Source organism: Bos javanicus, chromosome 11 (genome assembly GCF_032452875.1).
Source record: "Bos javanicus breed banteng chromosome 11, ARS-OSU_banteng_1.0, whole genome shotgun sequence".
NCBI classification, from domain to species: domain Eukaryota; kingdom Metazoa; phylum Chordata; class Mammalia; order Artiodactyla; family Bovidae; genus Bos; species Bos javanicus.
In genome coordinates this window covers 70,754,710-70,770,132 of record NC_083878.1, presented here as the reverse complement: position 1 = coordinate 70,770,132, position 15,423 = coordinate 70,754,710, and the positions used below count along the sequence as shown (strand labels likewise).

General features: G+C 38.6%; 1 protein-coding gene, 3 non-coding genes and 1 pseudogene across 4 annotated transcripts in view; 4 read left to right on the top strand and 1 right to left on the bottom strand.

Annotated features, from left to right (window-relative positions):
* WDR43 (WD repeat domain 43) overlaps positions 1-15,423 on the top strand; it is a 39,113-nt gene that overhangs the window by 11,797 nt on the left and 11,893 nt on the right. The window contains exons 3-10 of the mRNA XM_061432945.1: positions 719-840; positions 6,287-6,407; positions 7,189-7,328; positions 8,561-8,663; positions 9,190-9,254; positions 11,756-11,927; positions 13,498-13,584; positions 14,490-14,621. Coding sequence (XP_061288929.1) covers positions 719-840; positions 6,287-6,407; positions 7,189-7,328; positions 8,561-8,663; positions 9,190-9,254; positions 11,756-11,927; positions 13,498-13,584; positions 14,490-14,621 — 942 coding nt within the window. The remainder of the gene's footprint in view (positions 1-718; positions 841-6,286; positions 6,408-7,188; positions 7,329-8,560; positions 8,664-9,189; positions 9,255-11,755; positions 11,928-13,497; positions 13,585-14,489; positions 14,622-15,423) is intronic.
* LOC133257279 (large ribosomal subunit protein uL15-like) lies at positions 4,099-5,552 on the bottom strand (annotated as a pseudogene).
* On the top strand, positions 6,820-6,904 carry LOC133257886 (small nucleolar RNA SNORD53/SNORD92). Its single transcript, XR_009739744.1, has one exon. It is a non-coding gene; the product is annotated as a small nucleolar RNA SNORD53/SNORD92 (small nucleolar RNA).
* On the top strand, positions 14,070-14,147 carry LOC133257884 (small nucleolar RNA SNORD53/SNORD92). Its single transcript, XR_009739742.1, has one exon. It is a non-coding gene; the product is annotated as a small nucleolar RNA SNORD53/SNORD92 (small nucleolar RNA).
* Positions 14,818-14,893, top strand: LOC133257885 (small nucleolar RNA SNORD53/SNORD92). Its single transcript, XR_009739743.1, has one exon. It is a non-coding gene; the product is annotated as a small nucleolar RNA SNORD53/SNORD92 (small nucleolar RNA).

Sequence of the window (15,423 nt, the reverse complement as noted above, 5' to 3'; positions counted from 1 at the left end):
AAAAACTAATTGCTCAGAGAGTAGGTTTTATCCTAAGATTTAACACCTTACTCTGCTGAATGAGCTTGTTCTGGAATGTGTTAGATGGGAGACTTGAACTTGTCTTTCCGCAGTTAATGTGTCCATTTCTATGCGGTGCCTCTGAGTAAGCAAGCATTTTGCTATGCTAAGTATATTTAAACTTACATCTGTATGGTATGAGCTGTGACACATGGAAACATTCAATGTTTCCCTGAAGAAACAATGATTTTTAAAATTGAGAGAGTGTTTGGTACTTTTTTTGTAAAGGGATTTTCAAGGATAGTTTTAACTAGAAGTGAATTTTACCTTAAGTGCTGACTTTAAACCCTTTAAGATTTGACTTTACTAGTTCACTCAGGTGTCCCAGACTATTGCCACTATGCATGAAGTATTTTATCATGCTTAGTGCTGGCATTCCTATCAAAAGCAGCAGGCATTTAGGACTTTGACTTATGATGTATGTTTTTCCAGCAGAGGGGAAGAGAAAGTTAATATTTGATAAAGTTATAGCAGATTTATCTCATTTTTAATGTTGGAAATGGATACTCATTTTAATTAGGTTAATGGGTAGGCCTTTTTATTAGGTTAAGGCCTAACATTTTAGTTAAGTGTTCAGTAATGAATCTAGGGTGCATATTATACATTATACCGGATGAGCTTTTTTTTTTTTTTTAAACTTTTTTTTAAAAATCTGCAGAATGGTGGACATGACAACAGAGTCAATTGCATACAGTGGCATCAAGACAATGGCTGTTTGTATAGTTGTTCAGATGATAAACATATTGTGGAATGGAACACACAGACATGCAAAGTAAAGTGGTGAGTAACATTGATACTTTTGGGATAGCTCGATGCCTATTTGGGAATGCATTAATGTTTTGACAAATCATGGCTGTATTCTTGATATAAGTAAAGTTGGATATTGGATACAATGGGGAATGTAGACATTGGTAAGGTTATAGACTGTTTTCAAGGAATTTTTAATCAAATTGGACATAGAGGATTTTAATACATAAAAGTCTATGTATTAGATACATAAAAATACATAATACATAAAAGAGGATTTTAATACATAAATAACGGTACAGGAGTAAAATAACTGCATAAGAGGTGCCATAAGGTAGCATGTAATTCGGAGAAGGCAATGGCACCCCACTCCAGTACTCTTGCCTGGAAAATCCCATGGACGGAGGAGCCTGGTGGGCTGCAGTCCATGGAGTCGCTAGAGTCGGACATGACTGAAGCGACTTAGTAGCAGCAGCATGTAATTACTGGTCAGATGAGTAGGGTGGTGTTGGGAAGGCCTGGTGGAAGAGAAGAATTTCAGCTGGTCTTCTTAAGAGAGGTAAGACGGATAGAAGAGGGCAGGAGAATCTTTTTGAAGGTGGGGAAAGGAATGTGGCATGGGGATATGGCAGGAGCAAAGGCTAGGAGAAAGAAAAGTGAAAGATTTACTTGGAATGGAGCAGTAGAATTTAAGAGGAGGGCCATGCTGGGGAATAATGGCTGGTAGAGGATATGAGCCAAAGTATCTGTATAAGAGTCTGGCCGTAAGTTTTTGATAAAAATCTCAGACAATCTTCTAGTTCAAGCACCTAATCCTGTGAGTGACTGTATAGTAGATGCTTAGTGAATGTGGACTGTTGAATGTAGTTGAACTTAGGCAGATGAGGGTCCTAAGGGGGGTAATGATACTCATAGTCTGACAACTAATAAGTGGCAGGGGAGTTCTAATCTTGCTCTCTTGAATTCTGGCACAGTGTTTTCCTGCTGTACTAAAACTACTTTTTTTTAGAGTTTTAGATGTTTGATAAGCAGGAGACACTGAAGGTCAATGTCATGGGAGCAGAGTAACCCAAATAATGTTTTAGGAAGACAATTTGCTAGGACTGTGTAAAATGTATGGGAAGGAGCTAGTTCAGAAACAGACAAGCTAGTTCAGAGGCAGAGAAGCTAGACCCAGCAGAAGGGGTGGTGAGAGAGGCTTAGAATTTTACAGAAGGTTTGGGGCTGGTGGTGCAGTGAGTCATCTGCCTAGAGGTTTAGCGCATTCCAATAACCACACTCATGGTTGTAAAGAGACACCTGTGGAGATTCTTGTCCACTAGGTCAGGGTGGGGCCCATGCAGCTATACTTTTAAATGCTGTCTAGATGAGAGTTCACCAAGCCAGTCCTTCCAGGAATGACTGATAATGTTCAAGGCACTGTTCAACATGTTATACACAGTATTGTTTTTGTAACACTGCAAGGTGGTCTCCGTCCCAGTTTTGACTTAAGAGAGAGGTTGAATCAGAGTCTAAACTTTCACCCAGCTACGCTCTCTCATACAATACTGTGTTTACAGTTTCATTCTTGGCATTCTTATGCTATAGTTAATTGATTTTATTTTCCATTTTAGGAAGATGAGGATTTAGCTCTTAGTCCCTACCTTTTTCCATCTGCATTTCCCCAGTGTTGTAATGTCACACTTTGATTAAACAATATTCATTGTTCACGTTATACCTACCTAAATACTGTTTTAGATGAAACTTGGACTCTACTGTTTGTATTATCTTTGGGCACAAAATTTTGGGGTGTATTATTGCTTCATTTGCTTAGTTTTGTGTATACTTGTCATTAGTTCAGTCTCATTCCTGCAATAGTTTAAATTTCACATATTTTCAGACACATCAGTTGATGAATCAGTAATTTAATTTTTGTAGGCTTTTCTCCAGTTTGATTTATTTCTTGGAGGACTTCTCTGCTCTATTCTAGTGATTATCCTGAGATTTCCTTTCATTATCTTGAAAATTATCTTGTCAGATGGAACCTCTGTTTCCTAGACCCCATTCTTCTCTTCGTTGGTTTATTTCTTCTTTTTGGTGACACACACAAATTGGTAGCTTCCTGGAAGACAAGCAGAATCTCAATACATTTACCATGCATGTCTTCCAGTGTCTTTATTCTGTCCTCACAGTTGATTAATAATTTGAAGATACAGACTTCGAGTTGGAAATAATTTCCCCCAGGATTTTGAAGCATTGGTTCATTTTTTTTGGCTTTCATTGTTAATTATTCTTATACACTGAAATATTCTGTTTTGTTTATTTTTTTCTTCAGTCAGTGCATTGTGTTGGCCCTTGAGGGACCATTTAGCCTGGGAATTCATGTTTTTCATTCTTCTTGTACTACAGATCTGATAATTTAATTCCCGCTTTCTCCTTTCTCTTATACTGCATACTGTTATTTAGATATTGTGTCTCCTGGACCAATCCTTTAAGTTTCTTACTGTATTCTCATTTTAACTCTTTTGTCTTTTCCTTCAGTTACCTGGGAAATTGCTTCAATTTCACCTTCTAAGTCTTGTATTGAATTTTTAAGTTCCTCAAACTAAATTATTAACTTCTGGGAGCTATTTTATGTTCTTTGAATATTTCTTTTTCGTTCTGTCATGTTTCTTTCATGCCTATAATATTTTCTAATTCTCTAAAGTAGTGCAGGATTTAAGTTTTTTTTACTTATCATCTCCCTCTTGAGGATGTGTTTTGATTTTTGTTTGATTTTGGTTTCTTTCATGTTAAAGACATTCTTCAAGTGACTGGAGATCCTTGACTGCCTGTTGTTTTTTGAAAATGAAACATTAAAAAGCTGATTGGAAAGCCTGTGTGGGTGTGTGGCTCAGTTGCTGGGCTCATTTGTAAAGTGGTTGGGAGGCCTTCAGAGTTAATATTGTAGGTTACTCCTCTGGAACCAGTCACATTTCCTATTGCTTTTCCATCTTTAAAGTGCACATTATGCTACTTGTGTCTACAGGTCTGATTTAGTGGGTCTAGGTTGGAGCTTCAGAATTCACACAAGTTCCCAGGTACTACTGATGGAGGGAGGTTAACACGTTAGGTTGCAAAGCTCTTAATGGGGAGGGGGGCGGGCTTTGGTGGTGGTAGCTCTATGCTGGCGTTTTCAGTGCTCAGTGGTGAAGTAGATTCAGAAAGCTTGTCAGGATGGTGATCATGTCCTTTTTTTCTTTAAAGTCTCTCAATTCAATGACCAGATAGTAAATAAGGAATATAGGTGAGTGCTAAAGCTGTGGGATTTGGTGAAAAATTGTCAAGAATGTTTGGTACCAACAAGAGTAAAGGAAAAGTTCTTGCTCATTATTGCAGCATTTCCTTGATTATTGGTGAGGTTGAGTTTTTCACGTTTACTGACAAGTTGCCTTGCACAGACTTCTCATTGTGCTGGCTTCTCTTGTTGAGGAGCACGGGTTCTAGGGCTGTTGGACTTATTGCTTCAAGGCCTGTATCTTCCCAGACCAGAGATTGAACCCATGTCCCTGCATTGGGAGGTGTGTTCTTAACCACTGGACCACCAAGGAAGCCCTTGTTTGTCTGTTTTTATTTTGAGGTTTTTTTTTTTTTTTTTTTTTTAATCAAGGAGTTTTTTCTTTATTTGTCTTTCTAAAAATGTTTATTTGGCTACACTGGTCTTATTTGCAGTATGGTGGGATCTAGTTCCCTGGTCAGGGATTGAACCCAGGCCCCCCACATTGGGAGCATGAAATCTTAGCTACTGGACTACCAGGGAAGTCCCTAGGAGTTCTTTCTTGAGTATAAAGAGATATTTATGTATTCTGAGTATTAATTCTTTTTTTAAATTTTAAATTTATGTTTTAATTGAAGGATAATTGCTTTATAGAATTGTGTTGGTTTCTGCCAAGTATCAACATGAATCAGCTCTAGGTATACATATGTCCCTTCCCTCTTGAACCTCCATCCCCATCCCACCCCTCTAGGTTGTTACAGAGCCCTGGTTGCCTATTTATTTTTTGTATCTTTCCCCCCCAGGCTTTTGCTTTTAATTTTTATGACTTATTTTGTGGTAAGAAGTTTTATTTAATTAAATTTGTTTGTTTGTTTTTTCTTTGTGATTCCTTATTTGTAATTGCTTTGGAAGGCCTTTTCTAACCCCAGAATTATAAAAACATTCTCATAAACATTTTTTTATTTTTCATTAGTTTCGATTTAATCTCTAAAGTTCGTTGTATGTGTATTTTAAGAATCTAATTTTGGTTTTCTTGTTTTTTGAAAACCACTTATCGTTTAATGAATTTCCCAGCATGTCAGTTCAAGCTACCAGTACACAAGCTGCACCTATAGCCTTAATCTTCGCCTTAGCTCTTCTGCTGAAGAGTTTGGCCTTCACAAAGACAGGCTGCCTTGGGAGCTTTCCCTTCCCCAGAACTCTGTAGTAACCCAGTCACACCACATCAGTGATAGGAGCAGCTCCAGTCTTGGTCTTGGCAGCATGTACCCATGTCTGTGTATTAACCAGGGTCCATAATTTATCATGGCTGATAGTTGGGCAGAAACCCTGGTTCCTCTTTAAGTGGTACTGCCTCATACCAGCTTTCCCAGAGTACCCTGGGTGATGTTTTTGAAGTTGATTCTGTGGTGGTACTTGAATTGCCTTGGCCTTCTGGTGTTTCCGGAGGCGACTGTGGCCGTGGCTCACGTGCTCCTAAGTTTCGGGTCTCCCTTAGTTCGGATGGCATGTTGGCAGCCTAGACAAAAGAGTAGTTTTGTTTTTCTAAATGAGTTATTTGACAGTTCCAATATGACTAGCAGAGCAATATGTTTTCCACTTTAGAATTAACCTTTTTTGGTAGGAAAATTGCTGCTGTTATTTCTTATTATATAAGTGAATAGCCAGGCTAAGCTCCTTGTTGCTTATAAAAGTTTGTTAACGTGTGTGGCAGTCTGCAGACACTCTTGCTGCTAATCGTATTTGTGATATTAGAAAGGGGTCATCTATACCTAATTTAGTTTACTCTATCAGATGGGGGCATATCTGTGTGCATTTGGAATAGAAATAGCCTTTTTGTACCATAGGTTGAGAGATCATTTGTGCTACTAAGTACATTCTCAACCTTTCAGAGAATGCAGGAACTTTGGAGGGGATAGTGGCTTTGCAGGGGTCCAGCCAGCATGCCCAGTTTCCTGGGTATTAATAAAATCCACCTCATGGATCACAGGATACACAGCTACCCATTGTACACTCTCATAGCTCTTACCCATTTCCTGGTACCTCTCCAGATTCTCTGTCCTGTTGGGGAGGCAGGACCTTGGAGATCTGTCCAGGGTTGGTTACTTGACTCAAGATTCGGAGGATTGTCATTTGGCCTAGAATCTTAAGTGGCATTTTTAAGGCCTGATTTGTTTTTTGTTTTTGCTCTGAGTAAAGTTTCCTCCCCATTTACTGAGATGTTTTTATTTCTCTTCAATACAGCAAATGGAAAGGTGATAATAGCAGTGTCAGTTCCCTGTGTATCAGCCCAGATGGAAAGATGTTGCTTTCAGCTGGTCGAACAATCAAACTATGGGTTTTGGAGACCAAAGAAGTCTACAGAGTGAGTGGATCAAATTAGTCATAAGCATAACAGTGGACTGGAGCAAGTATGGAGAAAGGCAGAAATCTGAACAAGAGAATATTGTTTTATAAGATTTGTTACTTTGAAACATATGAAATAGTAGATTTTTAATAGACAAAACTTAGCCTCCAAATCTGTTAAAATAAATTAGATACGTCTATTTCACATGCATTGCAAAAATGAATATAAATGGAAGAAATGAGTAGAATTTGAATTAAATCTCTGTTGATAATTATAATTGTGTAATAATGATAGTAATTTTTAATTTCTAGCTTGCATCCAGTATTTGGTACACTTTTAGTATTTAACTAAGGAAGCTTAGAATTAACACCATACTTAACTGTGGAGATACAGACTTACGATTCAGTGTACTTGGGTTACTGAACTTTTGGTGCTGTGATGATGCCTTAAAATTGTGGTTTCGACTCACTGAGAGTAACATGAAGACCTACAATTCCTTGGCTGTGTCTGAGCACCCAAGCACCCCTTTAAAATGGGTAGAATGAAGTGAGTCTTTAGGGTAAAGATGGAGGGAAAAAAGATTATGGGATAGGGTCATGGGAGTTGGAAGGGACATCTTTAATGTTCAAATATTTTCAGATGAAATTTTTTAAAGTGAGAGGAATATAGCACAAATAATTAGTCTGGAGCTCTGATTTCAGATATGTATTATCTATATTGTGTTTGGTACATGTGAACTCTTAATTTTTGTTACTGCTTTATATCCATCTTCTCCTAAATGAGATTTAACTTTCTCTAGCACTTCACAGGACATGCGACACCAGTTTCATCACTTACGTTCACTACTATCAGACCTCCTAATGAGAGCCAACCCTTTGATGGAATTACAGGTCTTTATTTCTTATCTGGAGCAGTCCATGACCGGTTACTTAATGTCTGGTATGTAGTCTTTTGGATTTGGGAGGTAACATTACCTTGAAAGGATTGGTCACATTTACATGGTTAATATAAGTGATGAATATGAGATTGGCTTTATTGTATCTAGTGTTAGATTTACATTGACTTATAATGAGAAGTTAAGCCTGCCTAAAAATCAGATCTTTATGAGAAAAATTTAAGAGTGTTACATTATAGAACTTCTTCTGTGCTTGTTTAAAGGTACACTAGGCTGAATATTTTTGTGACTGGGCAGTTTAAAAACCTTGAAAATTTTTTTTTTTTTTTTTAGGAAAATCTCTGATTTTGTTGAAAGAAATGACTACTGGATTAGTTCAGTAATGTCTTTTTGCTGACGGTTTAATACACACATACATAGGTGATGAACTTATGTTAAATAACAGTTTATCGAACTCAGACACTTTCTCCATAAGAATATCTTAGCCCTTTTACTCTTAGGGATACTAGGCTTCACTTCAGCATTATTCTTGGGGGCCATTTTAAACAGAAGTCACCAACCAAAAGCATAGGAGCAAAAAGTGTGGCACTAAGCAGGCTGTGAAAAGAATCCTTAGTGTGAAAGCTGCAGTACAAAGGCAGAGCATCGCCTTGTTTAACCTCATGGGTGTTGGGCTGCTCATAGTCTTCACTGCTCTGTGTATACCTGTTAAAGACCATGAAATCACCGCAAATACTGATTTTGGGGTCTGCAAATAAATTTTAACAAGTAGGCATATTCTCAAATAAGGAATCAACAAATAATGAGGTCATTTATCTGTTTATTTCTGGACTCTGTTTTCTCAATATTACTATGATGTTAATTCTCCTCGCATTAATCTATAAATTCTGAGTGAACCCAGTCAAAATACCAGCAATGTGATTTTAAAATTCAAGTGGAACTGCAGAGCACTTAGAGTGGCCAAAATGACTTTGAAAGAGAAGTTGGAGGACTCACTTCAAGACTTGCAAAGCTGTAGTGATCAAGAAAGTGGCATTGCCATCAAGATAGACAAATGGTCTGTGGAAAAGAAGGTTGTTCGTTGTTTAAGTCTGCCACAAACACGTTAGTGCTTTCTCTTTTCCCATGCAACCATGGTACATGGTAGTGACACAAATATTTTGCTTATTTTTGTCTTTAATTACCTTATTTAGCTTTCAAAAGATGAACTGCTCTTTGGCCCCCTTTTTCCCCCCTCCCAGTGTCTTGCTGTCTAAACCTTGGTTTTATTATCTAGGCAGGTCCGGTCAGAAAACAAAGAGAAGAATGCAGTGATGTCTTTTACAGTTACAGATGAGCCTGTCTATATTGACTTGACTTTGTCAGAAAACAAAGAGGAGGTAAGCGGCTTTTTTTTTTTTTTTTGTGAATTTGTTTTTGGACTTCACAAATACTCTTTTTAAATCGGGATTTTGACAATGTGATGGTTCAGGAAAGAGAGAGAATGAAGTAAAACAAAAGTCTTAGACTGCTGGAAGTGAACATTGGGTTCTGTGTTAAGTGCTCATGAGGGGAAAGGCCAGGGCGTGGTGGCGCTTTCAGTGATCCAGACACACATGCTGCCAGTTCCCTGTTGTCAGCCAATGCACTTGGCAGGAACTTAGTGCCTCTGAACCTCCAGGCTGCATGGTCATTGACTACGGTCTTCATAGTCTAAACTTCTGTTTATAAGCTTGACAACTTCTATTTGAATTGTTCTTTTGATGGCAGTGATAATTTTTAAATTCAAAAGTTGTCCATCCTTACTGTTGTGTTATCTCTGGTTACTATTTGAAGGGTGGAGAGGGTAGTTGGATTTTCATAAGTAATTATTAGAGTAAACTGAATTATATTTCCTATTAGAGTAATGTTGCGTTTTTGTTTTAGCCTGTCAAGTTAGCTGTTGTTTGCAGAGATGGTCAAGTTCATCTTTTTGAACACATACTAAATGGGTAAGTAAGAAAGTTCTCAAGTCAGAAATTTATTTTCTTTCTGTGACTTGCTACTGTTTATTTATACTCCCACCTCAGCCTTCTTTGCTTTGTTACTTTTCAGTAATGTCATTCTGAAAGCTTTAATTCTTTGTCTGTATGAATACATACATTCCCATGAAAACTTGAGTTTTGGAGTTGTGGCCTATTTCTTCATATTTCTGGTTAAAGAGGGTGGCTTTTTATGCTGTGTGTTTAGTAAATTTTGTTAGTTCTAACATAAATTTTAAAAGAAATTGGCTTAGTAGGAAAACTTTGTTGTGAGCTTTGGTGAAGCTTTAATTTCTAATTTTGATAGTGTTGCCCTTGTCACACAGTGGTGGGTCCGTGAATGCTTGTGTTCTGGTGGACAGAGAGGAATGTTGCTGATGTTATGTACAATAGTCATAGAATAGGAATCAGTAAATTATGGCCTGCAGGCTGCATCCAGTAGAGACTATATGTGGCCCCCACCAAAGCAAAAACATTTACTATCGGGCTCTTTATAGAAAGTTTGCCAGCTCTTGCCATACGCTGTGAACATGGTCTGAGACTCAGTCAGTGTGCATAATGATGTGAAACTTTAAAATTGTTTCAACTTTTTATTGTCAGTTGGCAGCTTCCCTTGTAGCTCAGTCAGTAAGGAATCTGCCTGCAATGCAGGAGACTCGGGTTCAATTCCTGGGTCAAGAAGATCCCCTGGCGAAGGAAATGGCAGCCTACTCTAGTACTCGTGCCTAGAGAGTCCCATGGACAGAGAAGTCTGGCAGGCTACACTCCACGGTGTTGCAAGTCAGACACGGCTTAGTGACTACACCACCACCACCACCGCCCTTCCTTTTACAATAGGAAGTATGAAAGCAGTATAATTTATTTTAAAACATTCAGGACACATGGACGGTTATAAAACCCAAGTCTCTGGAGCTCCATTGAGTTCCACTCCTTAGAGGTAGCTGTTAACCTTTTGGTGTGTAGCCCTCGAGGCCTTTGTTCCCATAGTCATATGTGTACGTGGAACGTATAACTGAGGGCCCAGAAGAGGGCCACAGTAAGGACTGGGCATTTCTTCTTGGGCAGTAGCCTACCATGAAAGGGTTTTAAACTGATAATTGATGGCGTTTGACCTAAATTTTAAGACATTGCAAAGAGAATAGGCCATAGAAGGGTAACGGCCAAAGCAGAGGCCAAAAATCCTGGCTGGAGATGGTTGTGGAGTTGGGAAACTAGGAAGAGAGAGTTGGAAAGCTAGTGGGGTGCTTAGAATTGGAATTATTTATGGAGGATGTGTACTTACCGGTGATAAGATGTCTGTGGTGTGAGTGTGTGTGGCTGAGATACAGGGACGGATAAGGTTGTTGGAGGCAAAAGGCTTAGGACTGAGGTGGGGGGGCGGTGTCAGAAGGATCATCCGTCTGCACGCCATGTGTGGAAGTCACCGGTGGAAGTCACCAGGAAGGGAATTCTTCAGCAGAATTGTTGGACAGAATGACAGTGAGCCACTCACATCTTAAAGAAGGGCTGAGTGATCCAGAGGCCACAGGATTAGCATTAGCTGGTGACGACAATTTCAGTGGTTTTAGAGATGGTGGAAGAAGAGACTGCTTGTAGTGAACGTTAGTGAAGAACAAGGTGCACACTTAAGTCATGGCAAAGGGTCCTGGCATAAGGTGAGGGGAGCTCTGAAGTTGAGGATTTAATTTCATTTATATTTTACTGACTATTTTGCCCCTGGAAGTGTGTTGCAGAGGTCATGATGAGTGTTCGGAGATTGGAAGCGTTTAGAGATGGGCCTGAGGGGAGTAGGGGTGTGGACAGAGCCATTTGGGTCTGAAAGCTCATGGTGGTGAGAGAGCACTTGGAAGCTTGGGGCCTTTTGTGGGGATAGAGCAGGTGTACCTCATGGCAGATTTTGGTGGTGAGGTCTTGAATGTTGGCAGGGTGGGGACAGATGACAGAAACACTGGCGCTCTGGGGACCCTCTCACTCCTGGTGCTGACATGGAGGCCAGTGGAGGATCCCATTTCTTTACTTGACACCAGCTTCAAAGAATTAGTGTGAAATGCTATCTCACATTTTCTGTTTTTATATTTAATTAATTTATTTTTGGGCTGCACTGGGTCCTCATGGCTTTGTGTGGGCTTTCTCTAGTTGTGGTAAATGGGGGCTACTCTTCTCGTGGTGTGTGGGCTTCTCATCGTGGGGGCTAGTCTTGTGGTGGTGTGTGGGCTTCTCATTGTGGTGGCTGCTCGTTGCAGAGCATGGGCTCTGTAGTGTCCCGGCTTCAATAGTTTTGGCTCCCAGGCTCTAGAGCACAGGCTCAGTAGTTGTGGTTCATGGGCTTAGTTGCTCCTTGGCATGTGGTATCTTCCCAGATCAGGGATTGGATCCGTGTCCCCTGTATTGGCAGGCAGGTTCTCACCCACTGCGTCACCAGGGGAGTCCTCTTTTCACATTTTCTTATCTATTTGTTTTTCCATTTCTAGGTACTGCAAAAAGCCTTTGACTTCAAACTGTACAATTCAGATAGCAACACCAGGGAAAGGCAAGAAATCAACACCAAAACCTATCCCTATTTTAGCAGCTGGTTTCTGCTCAGACAAAATGTCATTGTTGCTCGTATATGGCAATTGGTTTCAGCCCACCATTGAGCGAGTGGTACGTACATGCTCCTGAAGTAAAGTAGTGTAACATCAATACATCTCTGTAGATGATGATTGTGAAAGGGTACACTGTGCTTATTGGAATACTTAAGAAGATGTCATATATTTCCCTTTAACTGAGGGACCTTTCAGTGGGTGGTTTATTTTAACTTGTGAGAGCTTTGGTTCTACAGTTGATCCTTAAACAACACAGATTTGAACTGTGTGGGTCCACTTTTACAGGGCTTTTTTCAATAGTAAGTACTGTACTACTACACCATCCAAGGTGGTTGAATCCACAGTTGCCAGAACTATGGATACATTATAAGTTATAAGTGATGAATTTTCGATTGCATGGAAGGTTGGCGCGCCTAGGCTCTGCATTGTTCAAGGGTCACCGATGTAATTTTACTTAACTCAGTATATCCAAAATAATATTTTAATCCCGAGTTAATATAAAACATTATTTGAGATGTTTTACTCTCCTTCCTTTACTTGGTATTATGTCTTTGAAGTCTGGCATGTATTATTCACTTGTAAGCACATACCACTTTGGGCTAGTCACATTTCAAGTACTCAGTAGCCACAGGTATGGGTGAATGTTGCCCAGTTACCCAAAAGATAAATAAGATTTCATGGTAATACCACACATTGAATATTCCAAGTAGAAATGTGATAGGTGGGGCAATGATTTAAAATTTTTGATTACAAAAGTTTCTTGAGGACTTCTGGTATGTAATTATGAGCATATCCAGTAGATGAGGCTGTGAGAAGGCGGTGGCTTCTCTTGTTGCAGAGCATGGGCAACATGGGTGAGAGAATATTTCTTGCTCAGGCAATCTGTTGTTGATTCGATTTAAAGCTATTTACTTACTTTTAAAAAACATAATACATGGATATGATATAAAAAAGGGGAGAGAAGTGTTAAGCTGTGAACATAAGTCTCTTACCATATGTGACTCCTTTAATAATCCCACTCTCCAGATGCAGCCTGTTACCTGTTTGCTTTGTGTCTTTCAGATATTGATTGATTATGTGGATATAGGAAATTACCTATAACTTTAAAGCCTTGTAGATACATAGGGGTTTTGCTGCATAAACTTAACTGTTTATTACTGTATCAGGACATAGAAATTCACCTTTGAGCCACTGCTTGTCTTTGACTAGCCTGTGGAAGGATAGCAGTAGGAAATTTTAGAGTAGGACAAGTCTTTTTTAGCAGATTACTCTTTACAAGGGCAATGAGCTGATAATATTTTCTTTAAAACTTGTTAGATTTAAAATCTCAATCTTTTGAAGGTGCACATGTGAAAACTTAGAGCAGTTCATAACTAAGGAAAGTAGACATTATGTTTGCTATCTTCAGAGTTTATCCGTTTTCCTCAAATGCCCCCAGTCTGAATGATGATCAGTCTGAGTGACCAGGAGTTTTTTCTGGAAACCTTCTATACCTTTTTGTATTTTTATAAATATGCACAAGTAGGCATTTCTTTTTCACTTTATTCTTACTCCCAATTACTCTGTTTAACAGTTTTTTTTCCCCCCCCTCTTCCACCTTCTGTCCCCCTTGAAAATCCCGTCCCCAGGCTTTGAATCCCAAAGAACCTCATATGTGTTTAATAAGAGATATTTCAAACTGCTGGGCCCCAAAAGTAGAAACAGCTATAACAAAGGTGAGTGCATTGTATATTAGAAGTTAAGAAAAAAGATATTTGAATTGAATCGTCATGTAATACTATGTTTAGACTTTAAATATTATCTTTATTTGTGATCTTGTCTTAACTTTGTGGGATTAGGTTTTAGATATCAAAATTGTAAAACTTTATTCATTTCTGTGTTCTTAATTTGTTGAATGAATCAGTGGATAGGTGACTAGAAGTTGAAAACCTTGGATTTAATTCTTCCTCCTCTATCCCCCCATGCAGTATCACTGAATAAATATCAGATTTGTTGATAAATTATTTTTATCAGTTTCTGTACTTAAAAAGCACCATAACTTTGTTGAGAGGATTGTTGTATTTCAGGGTGAAATAAAACTTGAATCCGTGATGGGGCTGGAATTAAATACCATATATAAGAGCGTTATTGTGATACTCTATTTTGAATATAATGTGGCATCTACATGTAGACTTGTGTTTGGCAGTCTAATGACCAAGATATGCTATGATGACATCCATACGGTTTCGCTTCTGGCTGAGTTTCAGAGATGACACCTTTCTCTTGGCTGTCTGAGCATTTCTGGCAAAGATCAATTATTGAAGGTAGTAGTAAAAGGGACAGCTTCACTATTAACATTTTTAAGTCAATCTGTCATTAGGTAATAGGTAGATTTTTGTTTTTCTTGATTCTTTCTCTTACCTGGTGTTGAAAGCTTTAAAACCATGAATGTTCAGATTGTACTTAAATGCCCATATTCAGTTAAAATGTACCTTTAATTCATATCCTATTGAGTTAGTTGTATTAAACTTTTCAGTAGAAAAACCTTTTAAAATCTGTTAGTTTTCTCACTGGGGATAAATGTTACAAGGACTAAAGACATAATTTCCTTTGTCACATGCTTCCTATTCCTGTGTAACAGGTGAGGACACCAGTGATGAATTCTGAAGCAAAAGTTCTGGTGCCCGGGATACCTGGTCATCACGCAGCTGTCAAGCCTCCTCCTCCACAGACCAAGGAAGTAGAGAGCAAGAGGAAATTGGGGGAAAAGGAGGTAATACAATCCTTCTGACCATGTTTTAGTTTGAAATTTAAGATGACTTGGGAGAATCTAATGAATGTATTGGAAGGAGCCAAAGCTGAAGACTTCAGAAAATGGAGAGGACAAAACTCTGTTAACTAAAGAGGGTGCTCTTCTGGCCATGTGTTAATTTTTAGCTGTATAAGGTAATTGTGGTTTAAACCAGGACTTGCTGTGATGATTTTCATTGGGTTTCGCATGTTGCTGAGTTCCAATGATGCCTTTTCTCTTGGCTGTCTGAGCATTCCTGGCTGGTTTAGGGCCAGTTAGTCTTTAAAAGTGATCATCGTTATAATCTTTTAAAGCACTTATAAGTTTCATTCTTTTGCAACTTTTAAAACCCTCTTATGGTTTACTCTTCTTGTCAATGAAAAGTCCTCTTTTTTGTCTTCCATTCACTTGTCACTCTGATCTAAATAATCTAAAATTTTAACTGTTGTATCGTTAGAGAAAGAATGTTATGTTTCTTACCTGATTTTAAATGTCTAGCTTTATTCATAAAAATTATTACTCAATAACGTGGTATCTGTATGTAAAAATAATGGCCAACTCTCTCTAGCTTGGCCTGGATACAACCCTTTAATTTCATCCTACCTTTTAAAAATTGTTTTTCGTAAAACATATCCCAGACAGGAGGCTTTACCAAAGCATATTTGTTTGTTTTGGTAATAATAGATCATTTGTATTTTGATTCATTTACCAAGGGGCTGGCAGAACATAGTTGTTAGATTTGCTTTCAGAGGGATTGGTTAAGTACAAGTCAGTTTCTGTAGCA